Here is a 17,027-nt window from a genome sequence, read left to right as displayed (position 1 = left end):
TGTGTGTGTGGGTTCATGTCCTAAAATAACCTGCCACATGAACTGTGTAGTTAAGACAAATACATGCACAGTGGGCCCACAGAGTTTACTCAACACGCAATCCAGTTGGACGCGGTTTAGCTAGCAACCCTGCGGCTGGTGGTCGGTGTTATGTGGGCTCCACCATGATCTGTGTTTTATCCACACCGTCCATCCATTTTTACAGATCATTTTAATTATTTACTTCGTAAATGATGCGGATCAATATCTTAGGTGGGCCACAGCATGGGAAAACAGTAGTGATTAAATGTCTATCATTAAAAACCTCATAGGGGCCACTATAATGTTTATTTGACATTCAACCTGTACATTATGTCATGCGTATATACCTGGATGAAGGCAGAAAAACAAATATCAGCTTGATCCAAAACTTTTGTAGCCCTGGAGAGTTTTTAATGGTGAGAGTTCAATCCACACTATGTGGCCTACTTGAGATTTTGATCTACCACATTTTTGGTTTCATACGAGCAAAAATGGATGGACGGCATGGATTAGACGCATACATCATGCTGGGGTTCACAGAGCACCTACTACTAGCTTTGGGAAATGGATTGGCTACTCCCTGCCACCGGCCATTGGCTTGTGGTCAGTGCTCTGTGGGCCCCACCATGATGTATGTATTTCATCCATGCCGTCCACCTATTTTTATAGATCATTTTTTGCTATGAAAGAAGAAACGAGGTATATCTCAATATCAAAGGGACCACATTACATGAAACAGTGTTGAATGAACAACGACCATTAAAAATATTTTGGGGGCCATAAAAGTTTTGGATCAAGCTGATATTTATTTTTTCCCTTCATCTGGGTCTTTATGATATAATCAACAGATTGGATGTCAAATAAACAGTACAGTGGGCCTTAGGAGGATTTTAATGGTGGATATCCAATCATTATTGTTTTCCTATGGTGTGGTCCACCTAAGATTTATATCCCTATAATTTTTGGTATAAATCCCTAAAATGATTTGTAAAAATGGATGAACATAATGGATAAAACATATACATCATGGTGGGGCCCACAGACCACCGACCACCAGCCACAGGGTTGGTGTCGGGGGGAGTAGCCAATCCGTCTCCCAAGTTTTGATGCTGGAGTTACTTTCAATGGAAAATCCAATCACTATCAATTCTTAAATGGCTGTCGTCCGCATGTGAAAATGGTCCAATCACTATCAATTCTTAAATGGCTGTCGTCCGCATGTGAAAATGGTCCAATCACTATCAATTCTTAAATGGCTGTCGTCCGCATGTGAAAATGGTCCAATCACTATCAATTCTTAAATGGCTGTCGTCCGCATGTGAAAATGGCGTACCATTCAATAATTCTGGAAAGAAGATTTTTTCCTAGTATGAGGTGTAGAATTTTTCTCTTTCTTTCCTTTTTTGTTTTTTTTTCTCTTTCTTTGAGTTTTTTTCTTCCCTAATAAATGGTGTGGCTCCCTTCACTCCCTTAGACGTTCAGAACACAAGAAGTAGCCATGCAAGACGGTACGGCTATGGTTCGTTTGAAGGGCTCGTGCACAATCAAACCGGCCAAGCCGACACCGAACCACCGGCTCTGGCTCTCGGACCTTGATCTGATCCAGCCCACAACACATGCTCCGCTCGTCTACTTCTATGAGCGCACCGATGCTGCAATCGACTTCTTCTCCCCTGAGTTCATGAAGGATTCACTTAGCAGAGCCTTAGTGAAGTACTACCCTCTTGCAGGCCGGTTGCACCCAGGCCCCAGTGGCCGGCTTGAGCTCGAGTGCAATGCAATGGGGGTTCTGTTTGTAGAAGCTGAGTCGGATGCTCAGATAGATGATTTTGGTGACTTCAAGCCAGGCCCAAGCCTCAGAGAGCTTGTTCCCAACGTCGACTACAACACCTACATTGGCGAATGGTCGTTGCTGTTGGTACAACTCACCTTATTCCGTTGTGGAGGCGTCTGCATGGGGATAGGCATTAACCACACGATCGTCGATGGATCTGCCGTATTCCAATTCATCTCAGCATGGGCGAGGATTGCACGTGGAGACGCACATGTGGGCATCGATCCGTTCTTCGACCGGACAATCTTGCGGGCCCGGGACCCACCTGTTCCCCCGGCTTTCAAACATGAGGAGTACGACCGCCCACCGCTCATGCTGGGCCATGTAGACGATCATGAGGAACGGAGCAAGGAGACAACAGTCGAGATGCTGAGGCTGACACGTGAACAAGTGAATAAGATCAGGCAACAAACGACCGGGTGCAACCAGTTCCAGTCGGTGGCGGGTCACGTGTGGAGAGCTGCGTGCAAGGCTCGTGGGCTCCACCATGATCAGCCAACGAAGATGTACGTTTCCGTTAATGGCCGCGGACGGTTGCATCCTCGGCTTCCTGATGGTTACTTTGGTAACGTTGTGTTCGTAACGACACCGGCCGGGCGGTGCAGTGATCTCGTGTTGAACCCACTGAGTCACTCGGCGAGTCGCGTGAAAGAAGCAGTGGAGATGATGAAGGACGATTACCTGAGGTCAGCGCTTGACTTTTTTGCCTGTCATAAGGATCTGACTCCGTTTCGCCGTGGGTCCCACACGCTGGGCTGTACCCAAGGGACGTTCTACGGTTGCCCCAACATCAACTTCACCAGCTGGTTAGGGATGCCGATCTACGATGCTGATTTCGGGTGGGGCCCACCTATCCACATGGGCCCTGCAGCTTTGGGCTTCGAAGGGAAGGCTTACCTGATACCAACGCGAGAAGGGGATGGGAGCATGCTACTCCCGATCCGCCTGCAGGTGGCCCACATGAAGGCTTTCAAGGACTCCATTTACCATGGTTTACAGAGGATTAATGCTAGTTTATAGAGGATTGCTAGTGCCGTTCCGATCATGGGTCATTTTGGTTTAGGCAGCTTATTTTGGTTTATGCTTATTCACTAGATAAAAGAATATTTGGAAAACAACATGCTTATCATCCTAAGAGCATAAGAGTAATAAAGTTTGTTTAGTTTCTCACATTATATAACTAAATATTTAATTAAAAAAACAAATTACAAAAAATACTACATGATTAATACAAAATTTACCTTCATACCATTTTTGGGATTTTGATCGTACTGGCATCATTGCACAGTTAAATTCTTGAAAGAGGTTCCACCTTCCAAATATTCTGACGGTGGCCTTTTGACAAGGTTTGGGATATTTTTCAGACCAAAATGCCTTTGTCCTTGATTTATTAGTTGTATGGTTTTTTGAGTGAATAAGAAGTTACTGGTTAATGCTAAGAAAGTGATATGGACGGAAGCCTTTTTGGGCATAGGCAAGGCCCAACTCGTGGGGCCCACATTGATGTATGTGTATAATCTATGTTGCCCATCCACTTTGTCGTGTCATTCTAGGGATAGGGCCCAAATATCAGCTTAATCTAGAGCTCTATGGGTCACATAATAGAAAATAATGGTGACAATAGCACCCACTGTTGAAACTTCCGGGCTCACTGTGATGTTGAACTAGGCAATCTCTGCTTTACTTGTAGCTCGGCCTTATATTTCCAGGTCGACTCTAAACCTGGCCAATTCAGTCTAGTTTCAAGGAGTCAACTAAGTCAGAGTAAAGGAGATTTAGGTAATTTCAAAAAAGAAAAAAAGAAAAAAGAAAAGAAAAAAAAAAAAAGAGATGAATGCTAAAAAACCCTAAATTAGGTAGATTTCACCAATGACAAGGACACTTGCAAAAAATCTAAATTTGAAAAGATTAGTAATACTAGTAGTAGAAGAAGAGGATGATGATGATTACCATGATGATAAAGAAGATGTTAATTGATGACCAACTGTATTCAATAATTGTAATTATGTGATAGACTTAGCCGCACTTGTTCATTTAATTTGGACACTTCAACACACCACCAGTAATTTTCAACTTCTAAGCCAAAAAAACACATGCATTACAGTTTTGGGGAACCACAATGCCTACAACAGGAGGTTACATTAAAAAAGAAAAAGAAATTATAATTGCAAGCAATTACAATAGCTAAGCAATACTTACCAATTGAAATATCCATGGTATATAAATACCTCCAATTCAAATAATCCTTAAGGGATTTTTCCTTGCTCTAGATACGATGTAGATGAGGGAGGAACAAAGTATTTTTCTAAGGGAGAGAGTTTTCTCTGAGAATTTCTTTGCGTGTGCTTGTGATGTAAAGAGGAGGCGAGACGGAGTTTTTAATATCTTTTTGGTTACTTGTGAATTGCCTCTTGTATTTTGTTTTCTCCTTATCTTGATGGTAGAAGTATTTGTCGATACTTCCTCATAGATATAGTCACAATATGAAAGACTACTATATCTTGTTTCTCATTTTCTATTCATTTTCAAGTATATTTGAATATATTATGATGGTTATTATATATTATCTTCGCATGATCATCTATGTGCAAGGTCGAAGCGCTTTGGCAAGTGAAAACTTGGTTCACTTCTCGGATTGATGATGGTAGTATCTTGGTTCCCATTGTAAGAACTTATATTGAAATTTGGTTTTTGAAAAATCAAAATTTCGGCATTTTCGTTTTGTCGCCAAAATTATTTTGAAGATTTTCAAATGAAAAACTGCAGTCTTTTACTTTTGTCCCACATCTAAAATGAGAAAAGAAAGCTTGTGGCTTATATGTGGAGGTATGTGTAGTATTCTTACTTGGAGTTTTGAAAATTAAGATACTCGGGGTGCGTGTTCCAGTGCTAGAACACACGCACGCGCGTTCAAGCTCAGGCAGGGGTGTGGGCAGTGTGGATATAGTGGCGCTGGTTGGCACACTTTACACTTCGTGTCACAGAGTGGTCATCATCTCTAACAGATCCATTCCAAAACTATCAAATATCACATATAGCAATCTCCTTCTAAGAATATTACAAATAGGTCCACTAACAGAGTCTACTAGAAGATCAGTTGCGTTGAAAAGTTCCTAAGTGGACCCTTTGTGATTGCTGCACACAGGATTTAGATTGACTTGTCTTATCTTAGAAGCAATTTTCCTGTAAATCATCAGCAATTGATAAGGGGGCGAATCACGCTTTAAGGACAACATAATTTTTAGGTCATTCAGCCTAGTGAAACAAAAGAAATAATTTTATTTTTATTTTTATTTTTCCGTATTTCCAACATATGAGCTTGGCTAAGCTTTCAAGCATGTACAAGTTAACTAATGTATACCCCATCACCTACAACAAGGCACGTAAGTGAAATATCCAAGCCATCCATCATGTGGACCTTATCATGTAGTTGCTACTACTGACAGATAAAGGTGGTCCAACCAATAGGTGTGCCATCATTTTAGAACTAAGTGCATGGATTAGAAAACTCCCATGGACATTTCAAAATGATTCATTTGTTCAATTAATTGTGGCCTACCTGACTAGTACTGGACCAATCTAATTATGGGGATAATGAATCTATGTTATATATAAAAATACCCTTTTGAAGGATGGCTTGGATATTGCACTTGTCTTCTACACAGGCATATGTAATAACATATGCATTAGCTGATTTGAACATGTGTGCAGGCTTAATAAAGCTCCAACACTTGATAGCTACATAGATATAATCATACTTTCATCTTCCCTGTGGGCATGGCAGGTGTACCACACACATAGAAGGGAGAGAGAGAGAGAGGGTGTAGTCTGCATGTAGAGAGAGAAATAGTGCAGGCTAATAGCATAAATATTGGAGAAGAATCTTGGGAATCCTAACGGCTAGAAAACAGGGGATAAGGATCCCTTGTGTAACCATACATACACGATTCATGGAACTTGATAACTCAACCATATAACCATCTTACTATATCTCACTCGTTAATACAAGAAAAGTTGGGTAGAGAAACTTTTCTATCCTTCTCTTAATTATTTTATGATACCAGAGCTTTATGGGTTTGCATCCCACGTTTGCTCACCAAATTGGTTTACTCATCATGATGTCTTCCTCCAACAATCTTATTTGTACTACTCCCAATTTTTTGTTGTATCAAACATCTCATAGCTTGTTTCAAGTAATGGCTCATTTGGGAGATTTTATTTAGAATGTAATGGAATCCAAATCACATTTACACTAGGATCAAGGTGATTTTGAAGCCTTAATGTGTTTGGCAAGAATGCACTGGAATCCAAACCTTTTGCTTTGGAGCTTGTATTTGGAATGCAATAAAATTCTTTCGTATATTCACGACCTGAATTTGATTAACTAAATCAGATTTTAAATCACAAATTAGTATACATATGTGATATTTGACATAATGATTGTAATAAACCCATTGAAATATATACTCTAACAAAAAATGAGGAACTTTTGAGCCTTGGGCGGGCCACAAACGTAAGGATCATAAACGATCGACTTACCGACACTTTTTAACTATCCATTTAGATAGCCAATGTATGAACAATTCGGATCATTCTAAGCACATCATTTTAGTGTCGTAGGTGATCATTGGATAGTTTTGAGGTATTATCAATATAACATATATACACCAACCTAGTGACAGTTATGTTACAAGTGCAATTCTCTTGCTTTTAAAAGAGAACTAAAAAAGGCATTTCACATGGATCACGCACTAATCACAAAAAAGTAAATATAATAAAACACACCAAAATTGTATATTTTAAATACCCCTTATTCCATTTGGCTCAAAATACTTGGCTACCAAATGCAAGAAATAACATATTAGATTCAAAACACACACATTTTGTTTGAAATCCAGGTTGCCAAACTATCATTAATTCTCTAGGCTTGTTTAGACCGTAGGATTGGGTGGTATGGAATTACATTTGGTCTTATGCAACTTTCATGTGGCATTTGTAAATGATGGGAATGATTGAATTAGTTCAAGTATCATATCATCCCATCCTAGCAATAGATAGAGATTTCTAGTGAATTTTGAAATCCACTACATCCATGAATTTTGAATTTTGAAATCAATTGATGCATGTGCTTTATTCACATTGTTCATCCATATGCATCCTCACACATGACATTCAAGTTACATATGCATACAGGTGACTGGCATTGATTGTGAAATCTAGCATGTTGATTGCAATTTCTCATTCCAAATAGACAGGGTAGCTCTTATTGGATTAAGAAACTTGATTATAGATTTGTCTTTTCAAAAACTCTCTTTCTCTCTCATCTTTTCTTTTCCCTGTGCTATATATATATATACAAGAAGTATAATTGTAATCGGAAACAAATTTCACATTTACTCAATTCTACGTGCGTGCTTGATGACACCTTCATTGGGACTTCTATGGCATCGATAAACTGTCGATGGCATCGAATGAGAAAACACCAAAATATTACAATGACTAAACATAGACTTTTTGAATTTTTCTGATGGCATCGAATGGTCTGTCGATGTCATCAAGCATCCTTCGGTGGCATCGAATGGTCTGTCCATGACATCGACAGACCCTGCTATTTACAGATTTGAGACATCAACAATATAGGAAAGTTTCAGTGGTTAGAATTTCTTTCTTTGATTTTCCCTCTCTTGTGGCCCAATTGTGTCTTTGGATTAGGCTCGTTTTTAGTCTCATAACTAAAATTAGCTCTCAGGGTGAATTTCTCACAAACATCACGGTGGGCTAGACCTAGCTTCCCAACATAGGAAGTTCCTATCAAAGCCTACTGAGTAACTCAGTAGGCTTTTAGCGAACTTAGTAAACTCTGTCAGCCTACCATGATGTATGTCTTATTCTCATCATTCATCTGTTTATCAGCTCATTTTAGGAAATGGTTTCAAAATTGAAGGATATCTTAAGATAAAATAGACCTCAGATGGGAACAACATGAATTGAACACCTATCATTGAAAACTTCTTATGGGGCCATCAAAATTTTGGATCAAGCTGAAATATATATTTTCCCTTCATTTATATCTATTTGAACTTATGAACGAGTTGGATGATAAATATATATCTATTTGTGGGCCCCGAGAAGGTTTCAATGGTGGATGCATTATCTCCACTATTTCTTGGAGTTTGGTCCACTTGACATATGGATATGCGTGGGTTCATACCCTAAAATAATCTGGCAAAACTGATGAACTGCATGGAAAAGACAAATACATCCACAGTGGGCCCACAGAGATTACCCAATACACAATCCGCTTGGACGCGGTTTGGCTAGTGATTTTGCCACTATATGGGTGGCTAGTGGTCGGTGTTATGTGGGCTCCACCATGATCTATGTGTTTTATCTACACCGTCCATCCATACATGTCATTTTAATGATTTATTCCATAAATGAGGTAGATCGAAATTTCAGGTGTACCACACCATGGGAAAACAATAGTGATTGAACACCTATCATTAAAAACCTCTTAGGGCCCACTGTAATGTTTATTTGATATCTGACTTATAGATTAGATCATACAAACCTAGATGAAGGCAAAATATCAAATATCAACTTGATCCAAAACTTTTGTAGCCCCAAGAAGTTTTAATGGTGAGAGTTCAATCAACACTATGTGGCCTACTTGAGATTTTGATCTACCTCATTTTTTGTTTCATACCAGGAAAAATGGATGGACGGCAATGATGAGACCCATACATCGTGTTGGGGTGCACATAGCACCGACGACTAGCCATTGGCTGGTGGCAGTGAGTAGCCCAATCGGTTTCCAATCCGCTTCCCAAGTTTTGATGCAGAGTTAATTTCATTGGAAAATCCAATCACTATGATTTCTTAAATGGCCGTGTCATCAGCCTGCCAAAATGGCATACCAATCAATTAATTCTGGAATGTGATTTTATTTTTTTTTACTAGTCCGGGCTATAGATTTTTTTTTTTTTTTTTTTTTTTTTTGTGAACTCCACGCCCTGCAATCAGTTTCTACTGTACGAAAGCCAATTGCTTGAGGTGGATTTTGTGAACTCCCTGTGCCTGGAAGCTAGGTGAGGCCCGTTGTGACGTTTTTGGAGAGATCCAATATATTTATTCATTTTGCGAGATCATTTTAGAACATTGAATAAAAAAATGAGCCAAATCCAAGGCTCATGTAGGCGACACAAGAAGAAATAGTGGAGATTAAACGACCACCACTGAAACATTTGTATGTCAACAAAAATGGCTAAGTTTTTTGTGTTTTAAATTCATTGAAGTGGAAGTTACCTTATAAAGGGTTTGGATGGAGGCGTAGTGTAGGAAATTTTCAATGGTTGGAATTTCTTTAGCGTAGGATAAAGAGCCCTGTAACTACCGAGTAATGCCCTTCAGCATAAAGAATGTAGGAGCCACCTATCAGCGACTAGTGAAGAAGATGTTCGCTCGTCAGATCAGCCAGACCATGGAAGTTTACGTCGACGACATTCTAGTGAAGAGCGTTAAAGTGGCCAACCACATACCTGACCTAGACGAGACCTTCTCCATCCTACGAAAATATCAGATGAGGTTTGTTGAGGGTCAAATATTACATATCAGACCCCAGTTATTGCCTGATTTTACGTACATGATAATGCTTAATGTCATATTTTAATTGTGTTTTTATTGCAGGATGCAATCAGGAGCGTGGACTGAAAAATAGCACTAAAAGCGTGGATTTGACACTCCGAAGTTACCAGAGCAAGGGACGCACTCCAGAGAACCAAGACTGTAGAATTTACATGCCAGGGATCCAAGGAAATCAAGTCATTCACGTTAAAGAGGCCCGAAATTGGTAAAGAATGCAAGATCACATAGTTCCCGGCATTTGATTGGCTCAAGACTTCATAGATGGCCTGAGGGCCATAAATTAACCGTACATATCAAATTTCAGCCCTCGGATCACTATGGAAGTACCCCAACTGACAGATCAGCCCATAAACCGTTGATTCTGGGCTCACCTGATATCTGGAACTGTCTCAACTTTGGTCTCGACGGTTTAAATAAGATGAGAAAATGAATGGATGGATCAGATTTTTGAAACACATCACAGTGGGGCTCGTATGTGAGGTGTGTACATTGCACATGTACACGTACCGCCGTGCACCGAACCGACTAAAGCCGGTCACAGCTGACCCGCATCTTCTTTCCAAAAACAGAAATTTCCGTTTTGGCGCTGCGGACGGACGGACGACACCCAATTTGCGGATGCTAGTGGGCCCCACTGAGTGTACGTACGAATAATCTAAACTATCCATCTTGTAGAGGGGCTTGAATACTTCAAACCTATGCTGAATTTTTGGACCCATGCAAACACACGTGCGAGATACAGAGGCTACAAGTGGACTGCCCTGCAACGTTCAAATTGATGTTTGAATGATTTCTTCTCTGATTCTGAGTCAATGGACATGAAAAACCATCCGTTTCTGACCGAAATTTCGAGGGCAATCTAATGGACGGGGTGGATTTTCCTGAAAATACCTCTATGGGGCCCACCGATCACATCAGCGCCGGACGTGCGAAAGGCTATGCATGTCCGCGAAATCTAATTTTTCAGGCAGTTGTGGCCCACCATCGTTGATCATATGACAGATCTGAACCGTTCATCGTGTAAGCCAGCCAAAATACTTCCAAGAGACGTTGATTTTACAGAAATAATGCAAGGATCGCGAGAGTTATGAAGCCCCGAACTTGGCTGCGAAAAGGCTTTCGCTGCTCGTGTAATAGCTTTCCAAATCCGATTTTCACCACTTCAGCAGCTATAAAAAGAGTTCCAAACGTGGAGAAAGGGGTGTGCTTGAACAGGGGAAGTCAGATAGAGAAAGAGAGGTGGAGAGAGAAGTGTTTGGAATTTTTATGTATTTTTTTCTTTATTTTTCTTCTTTTTCCTATGAATTATGTTGAGATTTAGTCTGATTATGTTAGGCTAAACCTCTTAGATAGGGCTAAGAGGTGAAGCTTGTGGCGTGATAGGAGTGATTCTATGCCGTTGATTTATGCCAGACTGACTGATGTTGATTCTAGTTCAATTAAAAGGAATACTTTCAGTTTTATTTAATGGTTTGTTGTGACTGAAATTACAATAGATCTGCGATGGCTTTAAGTATTTCTTCCTCCTTTTGATGTTTATGATATCAGGAAGCCCTGTTGTTCACCATCGTCTCATGGGCATGGTTGGATGACGGTATCCTTCCTAACTTTCATGCATTGTTGATTGGTTGATAATTAGTTTAATTCTATTGCTTGCTTTGTCTCCTGGGCATGGGTTGATGATGGAATCTATTCTAATTCATATACCATTCATCTCGTGAAGACTAGATCAAGTAAGTTCAGTTTGATTTCCATGATTCTTGATGCAGGCATAAGATCTCTCTGATCTTTACAAGTGGATCCTCTGAATCCCTAGTTTTCTTCCTCTGAATTTCTTAAGTTTTATATTAGTATTTCACCAGTATTCATCAATTTATATTTGATTTCGATTTCATCTTGGGCTATTTCTATTTCTACCTAGTTTCAGATAATGTACAGGTTTCAGTCCCTTGGGATTCGACCTCGGTCTCACCGAGTTTATTACTACATCACAACCCTATACTTGGGGAGTGAACAAGGTTGAACCCGACCAAGTGAGCGTTTGGTGTGAGCTCGAGTAAATTCTTCAGCTTTCAAGTTAGCCAGAGGGGGATCAAGGCAAATCCAGACATGATCAAGGCTCTCTTAGACATGAGTTCCCCCCGGACCCTGAAGGAAATCTAGTGCCTTATCGGGAGAGTGGTCATCCTCAGTCGGTTCATCTCTAGAGCAACCGACAAGTGCTTCCCCTTCTTCCAGAAGCTAAAAGGTAGTAAAAAGGTAGAGTGAACCTTAGATTGTGAACAGGCGTTCCAACAACTGAAGCAGTATTTAGGGTCACCCCCATTGTTGTCTAAACTGGAGAAAGGGGAGCCACTGTTTCTCTACTTGGCTGTCCCAAATTTGGCCGTGAGCTCAACCCTGATCAGAGAATCTGAGGGGAAGCAACATCCAATGTACTAGGTTAACAAGGCAATGGTCCCAGCATAGACAAGATATCTAAGCCTAGAGAAACTAGCCCTGGCATTGGTTGTGTCTGCTCAACGACTTCATCCATACTTCCAAGCGCACTCTATAGTCGTCCTCATTGACCAAACTCTCCGATAGGTGCTCCAAAAGCTTGAGGTATCTGGGTGCCTGACCAAGTAGGCAGTCGAACTTGGTGAATTTGACATCGAGTATCGACCAAGAATTGCCACCGAGGGCCAGGTCCAGGCCGATTTCATTGTGGAGTTCACTGCTTAGAATAGAGAAGCCGGAACATCTAAACTAGACACGCCTGTCGATCTAACATAGAACCTCATGATCCTCCAGGCCAGCCCCCCTGTCGAGGACAGCAAAGTACAATAATACCTGAAAAGTGGACCCTGTTTGTGGATGGGTCATCCGACTCGAAGCAAGGAGGAGCAGGAATTATTCTCATAGCACCCGACTCAACGACTATCCAGTATGTTATAAGGCTCGGTTTCCGAGCCTCAAATAATGAAGCAGAATCTAAAGCTCTACTAGCTAGACTCAGGTTGGCAATTTCCTTGGGAGTCTGAGCTCTTGACATCTGGTGTGATTCCCAACTCGTCGTGAATAAAATATCAGCAGAATATGAGGCTAAGGGAGCCAAGATGATAGCCTATCTGGGCGAAGCTCGGAAACTCATAAGTAAGTTCCTGGAGCGTGACATCAATCAGATACCAAGGGTCAAGAATTTGTGGGCCAACACTCTGGCGAAGTTAACCTCAGCAATAGAAGAGAGTATTCCGAGAATTGTCCTAGTGGAATTCCTCAACAAGCGGAGCATTAATCGTCTCGACCATGAAATCGTTCATCCATTGCAGGTGACCACAAGCTGGATGGATCCAAGAGTTGAATACCTAAGAGATGGTAAAGTGTTTGAGGACTAACTAAAAGCCCGACGCTTGAGGCTCAGGTCGGCACGGTATGCAATCATAGGGGATACTCTATATAAGAAAGGTTTATTCTCCCTACCATATTTAAGGTGTATGTGACCAAATGAAGAAGAGTCCGTGATCCGAAAAACTCATGAAGGAATCTGTAGAAAAAACTCCGGCGACCGAGCCCTTTCTCAAAAGGTTATCCGCCAATGATACTTCTGGCCAACGATTCAAGAGGACTCCAGAGCTTTCTCTTAGAAATACAACAAATGAAAAAGGTTTGCAGCTGTCCCTAGGCAACCAGAATAGGAGCTAACCCCAATGAGTGGGCCATGGTCGTTCACTCAATGGGGGATTGACATTATTGGACCCCTACCCCAGGGCAAGGGATGGACTAATTACGCGATAATGGCGGTTGATTACTTCACCAAATGGGCCGAGGCCGAGCCCGCCGCCAGAATTACCGAGCAGAAAGTAACAGACTTCATCTGGAAGAATACTGTTTGCTAGTTCGGCATCCCACACACCATAGTGTCGGATGACGGGAAGCAATTCGACAACAAAAGATTTAGAGGCATGTGTCAAAGGCTCGACATCAGGAATGCCTACTCATCACCTCGACATCCTCAATCCAATGGCCAAGTAGAAGCAGTGAACAAGATAATCAAAAATCACCTCAAGACTAAGTTGGAGAGAGCGAAGGGAGCCTAGGCAGAGGAGCTTACGTTTGTGTTGTGGACATATAGGACGATGGCTTGGTCCGCAACAGGAGAAACCTTGTTCTCCCTCTCTTATGGTGTCAAATCCGTTGTCCCCGTCGAGATAGGACTCCCCACCGCGCGAGTGCAATCCTACCAGGTCGATGAGAACGCCGAGCAGATGACTGCAAGCCTCGACTTACTCAAAGAACTGCGAACTGCGGCTCAACAACAACAGGTGGCCCGGTTCTACAACTCAAGGGTCAAGATGAGGCAATTCCGATGGGGAGACCTCATCCTTTGCCGCGTATTTCAAAACACTATAAATCCGAGAGTAGGGTTCTCAGACCAAATTGAGAGGGACCCTATCGAATAGTCAGCTCGGCCAAGCCTGGCTCTTACCGACTCGAGGACTTGGAAGAGCATCCACTACCGCATCCGTGGAATGTCGAGCACGTGAAAATCTACTATTCCTAATCGAATTAGTGCAAAAGTCAACATTACTTGTGATGAATCTGCGCTTTGAATAAAAGATGCATTTTTTCGCCCTATTCTGCTCTACGTGTTCTAACTCATTCTACATGGGACCTCCTATGCGGGAAAAAAAGGTCCCACGAATGAACCAACCACTTAAAGAAGTAGCTGCCTCGCCATCTAAGCACGCTACGAAGGATCATCTCTTAAGTGCAGAGAAGGAACCCTTCGACAAGCTGACCCTTAAAGAAGAGGTCATCTCGTCAATCGACAAGCACTACAAATATGGTCTACACGATCGATAAAAATACAAGCAACAAAGTTATGATTACAATTAAACATGAAATAAAGCTCAACCATAGAGTCAAAACACCAAAATTATTAGGAGCATTCACCAAAAATGCGGCATTTAAAATGTCATAGTATTAAAAAATGTAGCATTAAAATGCCATAATGTCAAAAAAAAAAGTGTATAAGATATAACATAATGAAGGGCGGATCAATTAGCCCGAGGAGGGGGTAAGCCAGAAGGAGGCTAGTTGGCGAGAGGAGCCTGTTCAGGGGGTGCCTCTCTAACTCCCTCGACAGTAAGGGCATCAAGGTTGAGGTCAGGATAAAGATCTTTAACATCCCCAATACAGGAGTCATAGCCCCAATGGTAAGCGTTCTCCACCTTAGCAACTCTCTCTTCCGAGGATTTGAATTCCTCGACAACAGCAGCAGTGATGGATGTAGTCGAGGCCTCGAACTTTGTCTGTTGCACGACCAAAGCCTTCTTAATCGCTTCTTGAACGGCCTTCTCCATTTCAGCAATGGCGTCAATCTTCGCAAGCTTTAAGTCGGCCACTAACTTGGAGGCATCATCCTCAATAAAACGCAGGCGTCCATTTAACTTCTCCAGCTCCGCATTGGCAATGGCCAGGTGGGACTTGGTCTCTTCCAGATCCTTCATCACCAACTTCTCCTTATTACCCACTTCTGCCAGTTGGCCCTTAAGGGCTCCTCATTCCCCATCGGCAGCCTTTAGAAGCCCCTTAATTTTGGCCCTCTCATTCCGAAGGGCCTCTTCTAACTCATCCAACCTCTCCCAAGTTGATAAGAACATGGGGACCGCATGAAAAATGAACATGATTAGGAAAAGCTCGGAATTAAAGCCAGCAAAACGGATAAATAAAGCAGTTTACCTTATAACAAACTGAAGCTATGTCAGTCATGAAGGACTAATGGTGGTGGGAGAGGAGATTGGTGATCTCCGCCTCAGGAATGTTCTTTGCCACCCAATCGGCGAGGCGGGACATATGATACCCGAGCGGGAGCTCCCCATCATCCCGAGCGCGAGGCACAGACCCAGCGGCCTTACCCACTCCACTAGCAATCGAGGCCTGATGCTCGACTACCAGCACATCGACTTCCCTGACTAGCGAACCAGTCCTACCGAGCAAAATATTGACTTTAGCGAGCGTGAGTTCAATGTGTTCCGCCACTGCCATGGTCTCCCTCCTAAACTCGGATAGAGTGGGGATGGCGGTTTCTCCAACTACTTCCTCTTCCATCCCGGGGGGATGCGAAGGAATAGCTGGGGGTGCTTTAGGAGCATGGGCGGGAGTAGTAGAGGGCCTGACCTTAGGGAGAAAGGTCTCTTTCTTCCGAGCAATGACCTTCACCCGAATTAACTCATCAAGGGGAGGAGGTTGTCTCCTCTTCTTGGTCCTCGAAGCTTCGACCATACCTGCGCAAAATAGCTCAACTCAGAGAAACATCTACAACAAGGATTTAGGCTACATTTGAAACTGCATACGAATGCTTACCAAGAGCGGAGGGGTAAGGCTTAAACTTGCAGAGTCCAGACTGATGAAGGTCATCCAGATTGATGACGTGGTGTCGGACGTGAAACTCTTCTTTCAGCACTCTCGCCCTGGCAACCTAGGCTCGGAGAAAGGGAGAGAGCTCGGGCGGACCCTTCGGGTACACTGCAAAGGAATAACAAAGATCATATCAGAATGATAAAGGCCAATACTGATGATGAAACAGACATCTCTAGAAATTCGACCTGGAATGGAGAATTTGGTGGGCACTTTGACCCGTAGACCACTGAGCTCGGCTGCAGGTGCTTCCCACTCTCCTGAGGCCCAAAACCACTTGTTCTTCCAATCCTTGTTAGAAGATAGGAGTTTAGTGATGAAGCTTGAGCCGTGATAAGTCCTTGCCAAAAAGTAATACCAACACGGCTCGAAGGACTCATGCTTGGCTTGATAAATGGACATAAACTCGTCTGGCATCGGCTCTTGGTTTTTGAGCTGACGCTAGATAATATAGGAATCCATCAAGGTCCTCCAAGCATTAAGGACAAGCTAACCCAGGGTCAACTTCAAGTGTGTAGTCATAACGTGCACGAAAGGGTGGAGCGAGAATTTAAGCCCGTATTGAAAGGCGTAGATGAAGATCGCTATATCTCCTTCAGCTGGGTACCCTGGGGCATCATGAGGAGCAAGGGCATGGATGTGTACAGAGCTCAGAATCTGAAATTCTGCTTAGATCCTGGCCATCTGAGATTCAACCAGAACCGTTAGTCCAGCAACCGCCCTCCCAGCCGGATCTCAAGGTATCCTCTTTGTGCCCTTAGGACAAGCCCTAGCTTTTACGCCCTTTATTTTCCCGGCCCGAGGTCAAAGGGATATTGCTTCCAATGGTCCTTCCGAGACCTCACACCTGGAGTTCGTGCTCTCTAACTCAAAGTTACCCTCAAACACGTAAACTTTATGAACTTCGCCCGACCCATTAGACATTGTGGATTGAATGAAAAAGTAAAGGAAAGACGAAAAGGAGACTAGAAGAAAAGAAGACTCACCGAAAATCGCCTACTCCCAGAGTCGGCTTACTACAAAAACCTTCAGATGATGAGAAAGAAGAGAGTTTGAGTGAAAGAGGAAACCAACTTTTATAGCCCTAATCAGCCAACTGCATCATGACAGGTAGCTATTACTAAAG

General features: G+C 42.4%; 1 protein-coding gene across 1 annotated transcript; it reads left to right on the top strand.

The window, feature by feature from the left end:
* Positions 1-1,442: 1,442 nt before the first annotated feature.
* On the top strand, positions 1,443-3,025 carry LOC131256924 (shikimate O-hydroxycinnamoyltransferase-like). Its single transcript, XM_058258031.1, has one exon. It carries the CDS (start codon positions 1,520-1,522, stop codon positions 2,873-2,875), a length of 1,356 nt encoding a protein of 451 aa, XP_058114014.1. The 5' UTR covers positions 1,443-1,519; the 3' UTR covers positions 2,876-3,025.
* The last annotated feature ends 14,002 nt before the right edge of the window (positions 3,026-17,027 follow it).

Source organism: Magnolia sinica, chromosome 9 (genome assembly GCF_029962835.1).
Source record: "Magnolia sinica isolate HGM2019 chromosome 9, MsV1, whole genome shotgun sequence".
In the NCBI taxonomy this organism is placed as follows: domain Eukaryota; kingdom Viridiplantae; phylum Streptophyta; class Magnoliopsida; order Magnoliales; family Magnoliaceae; genus Magnolia; species Magnolia sinica.
Note: the sequence above shows the minus strand (reverse complement) of the source record. Positions and strands in the feature narration are given on the sequence as shown.

Excerpts from the sequence above, each read along its gene's own strand:
- LOC131256924 (XM_058258031.1), top strand. The coding sequence starts at position 1,520 with ATGCAAGACGGTACGGCTATGGTTCGTTTGAAGGGCTCGTGCACAATC.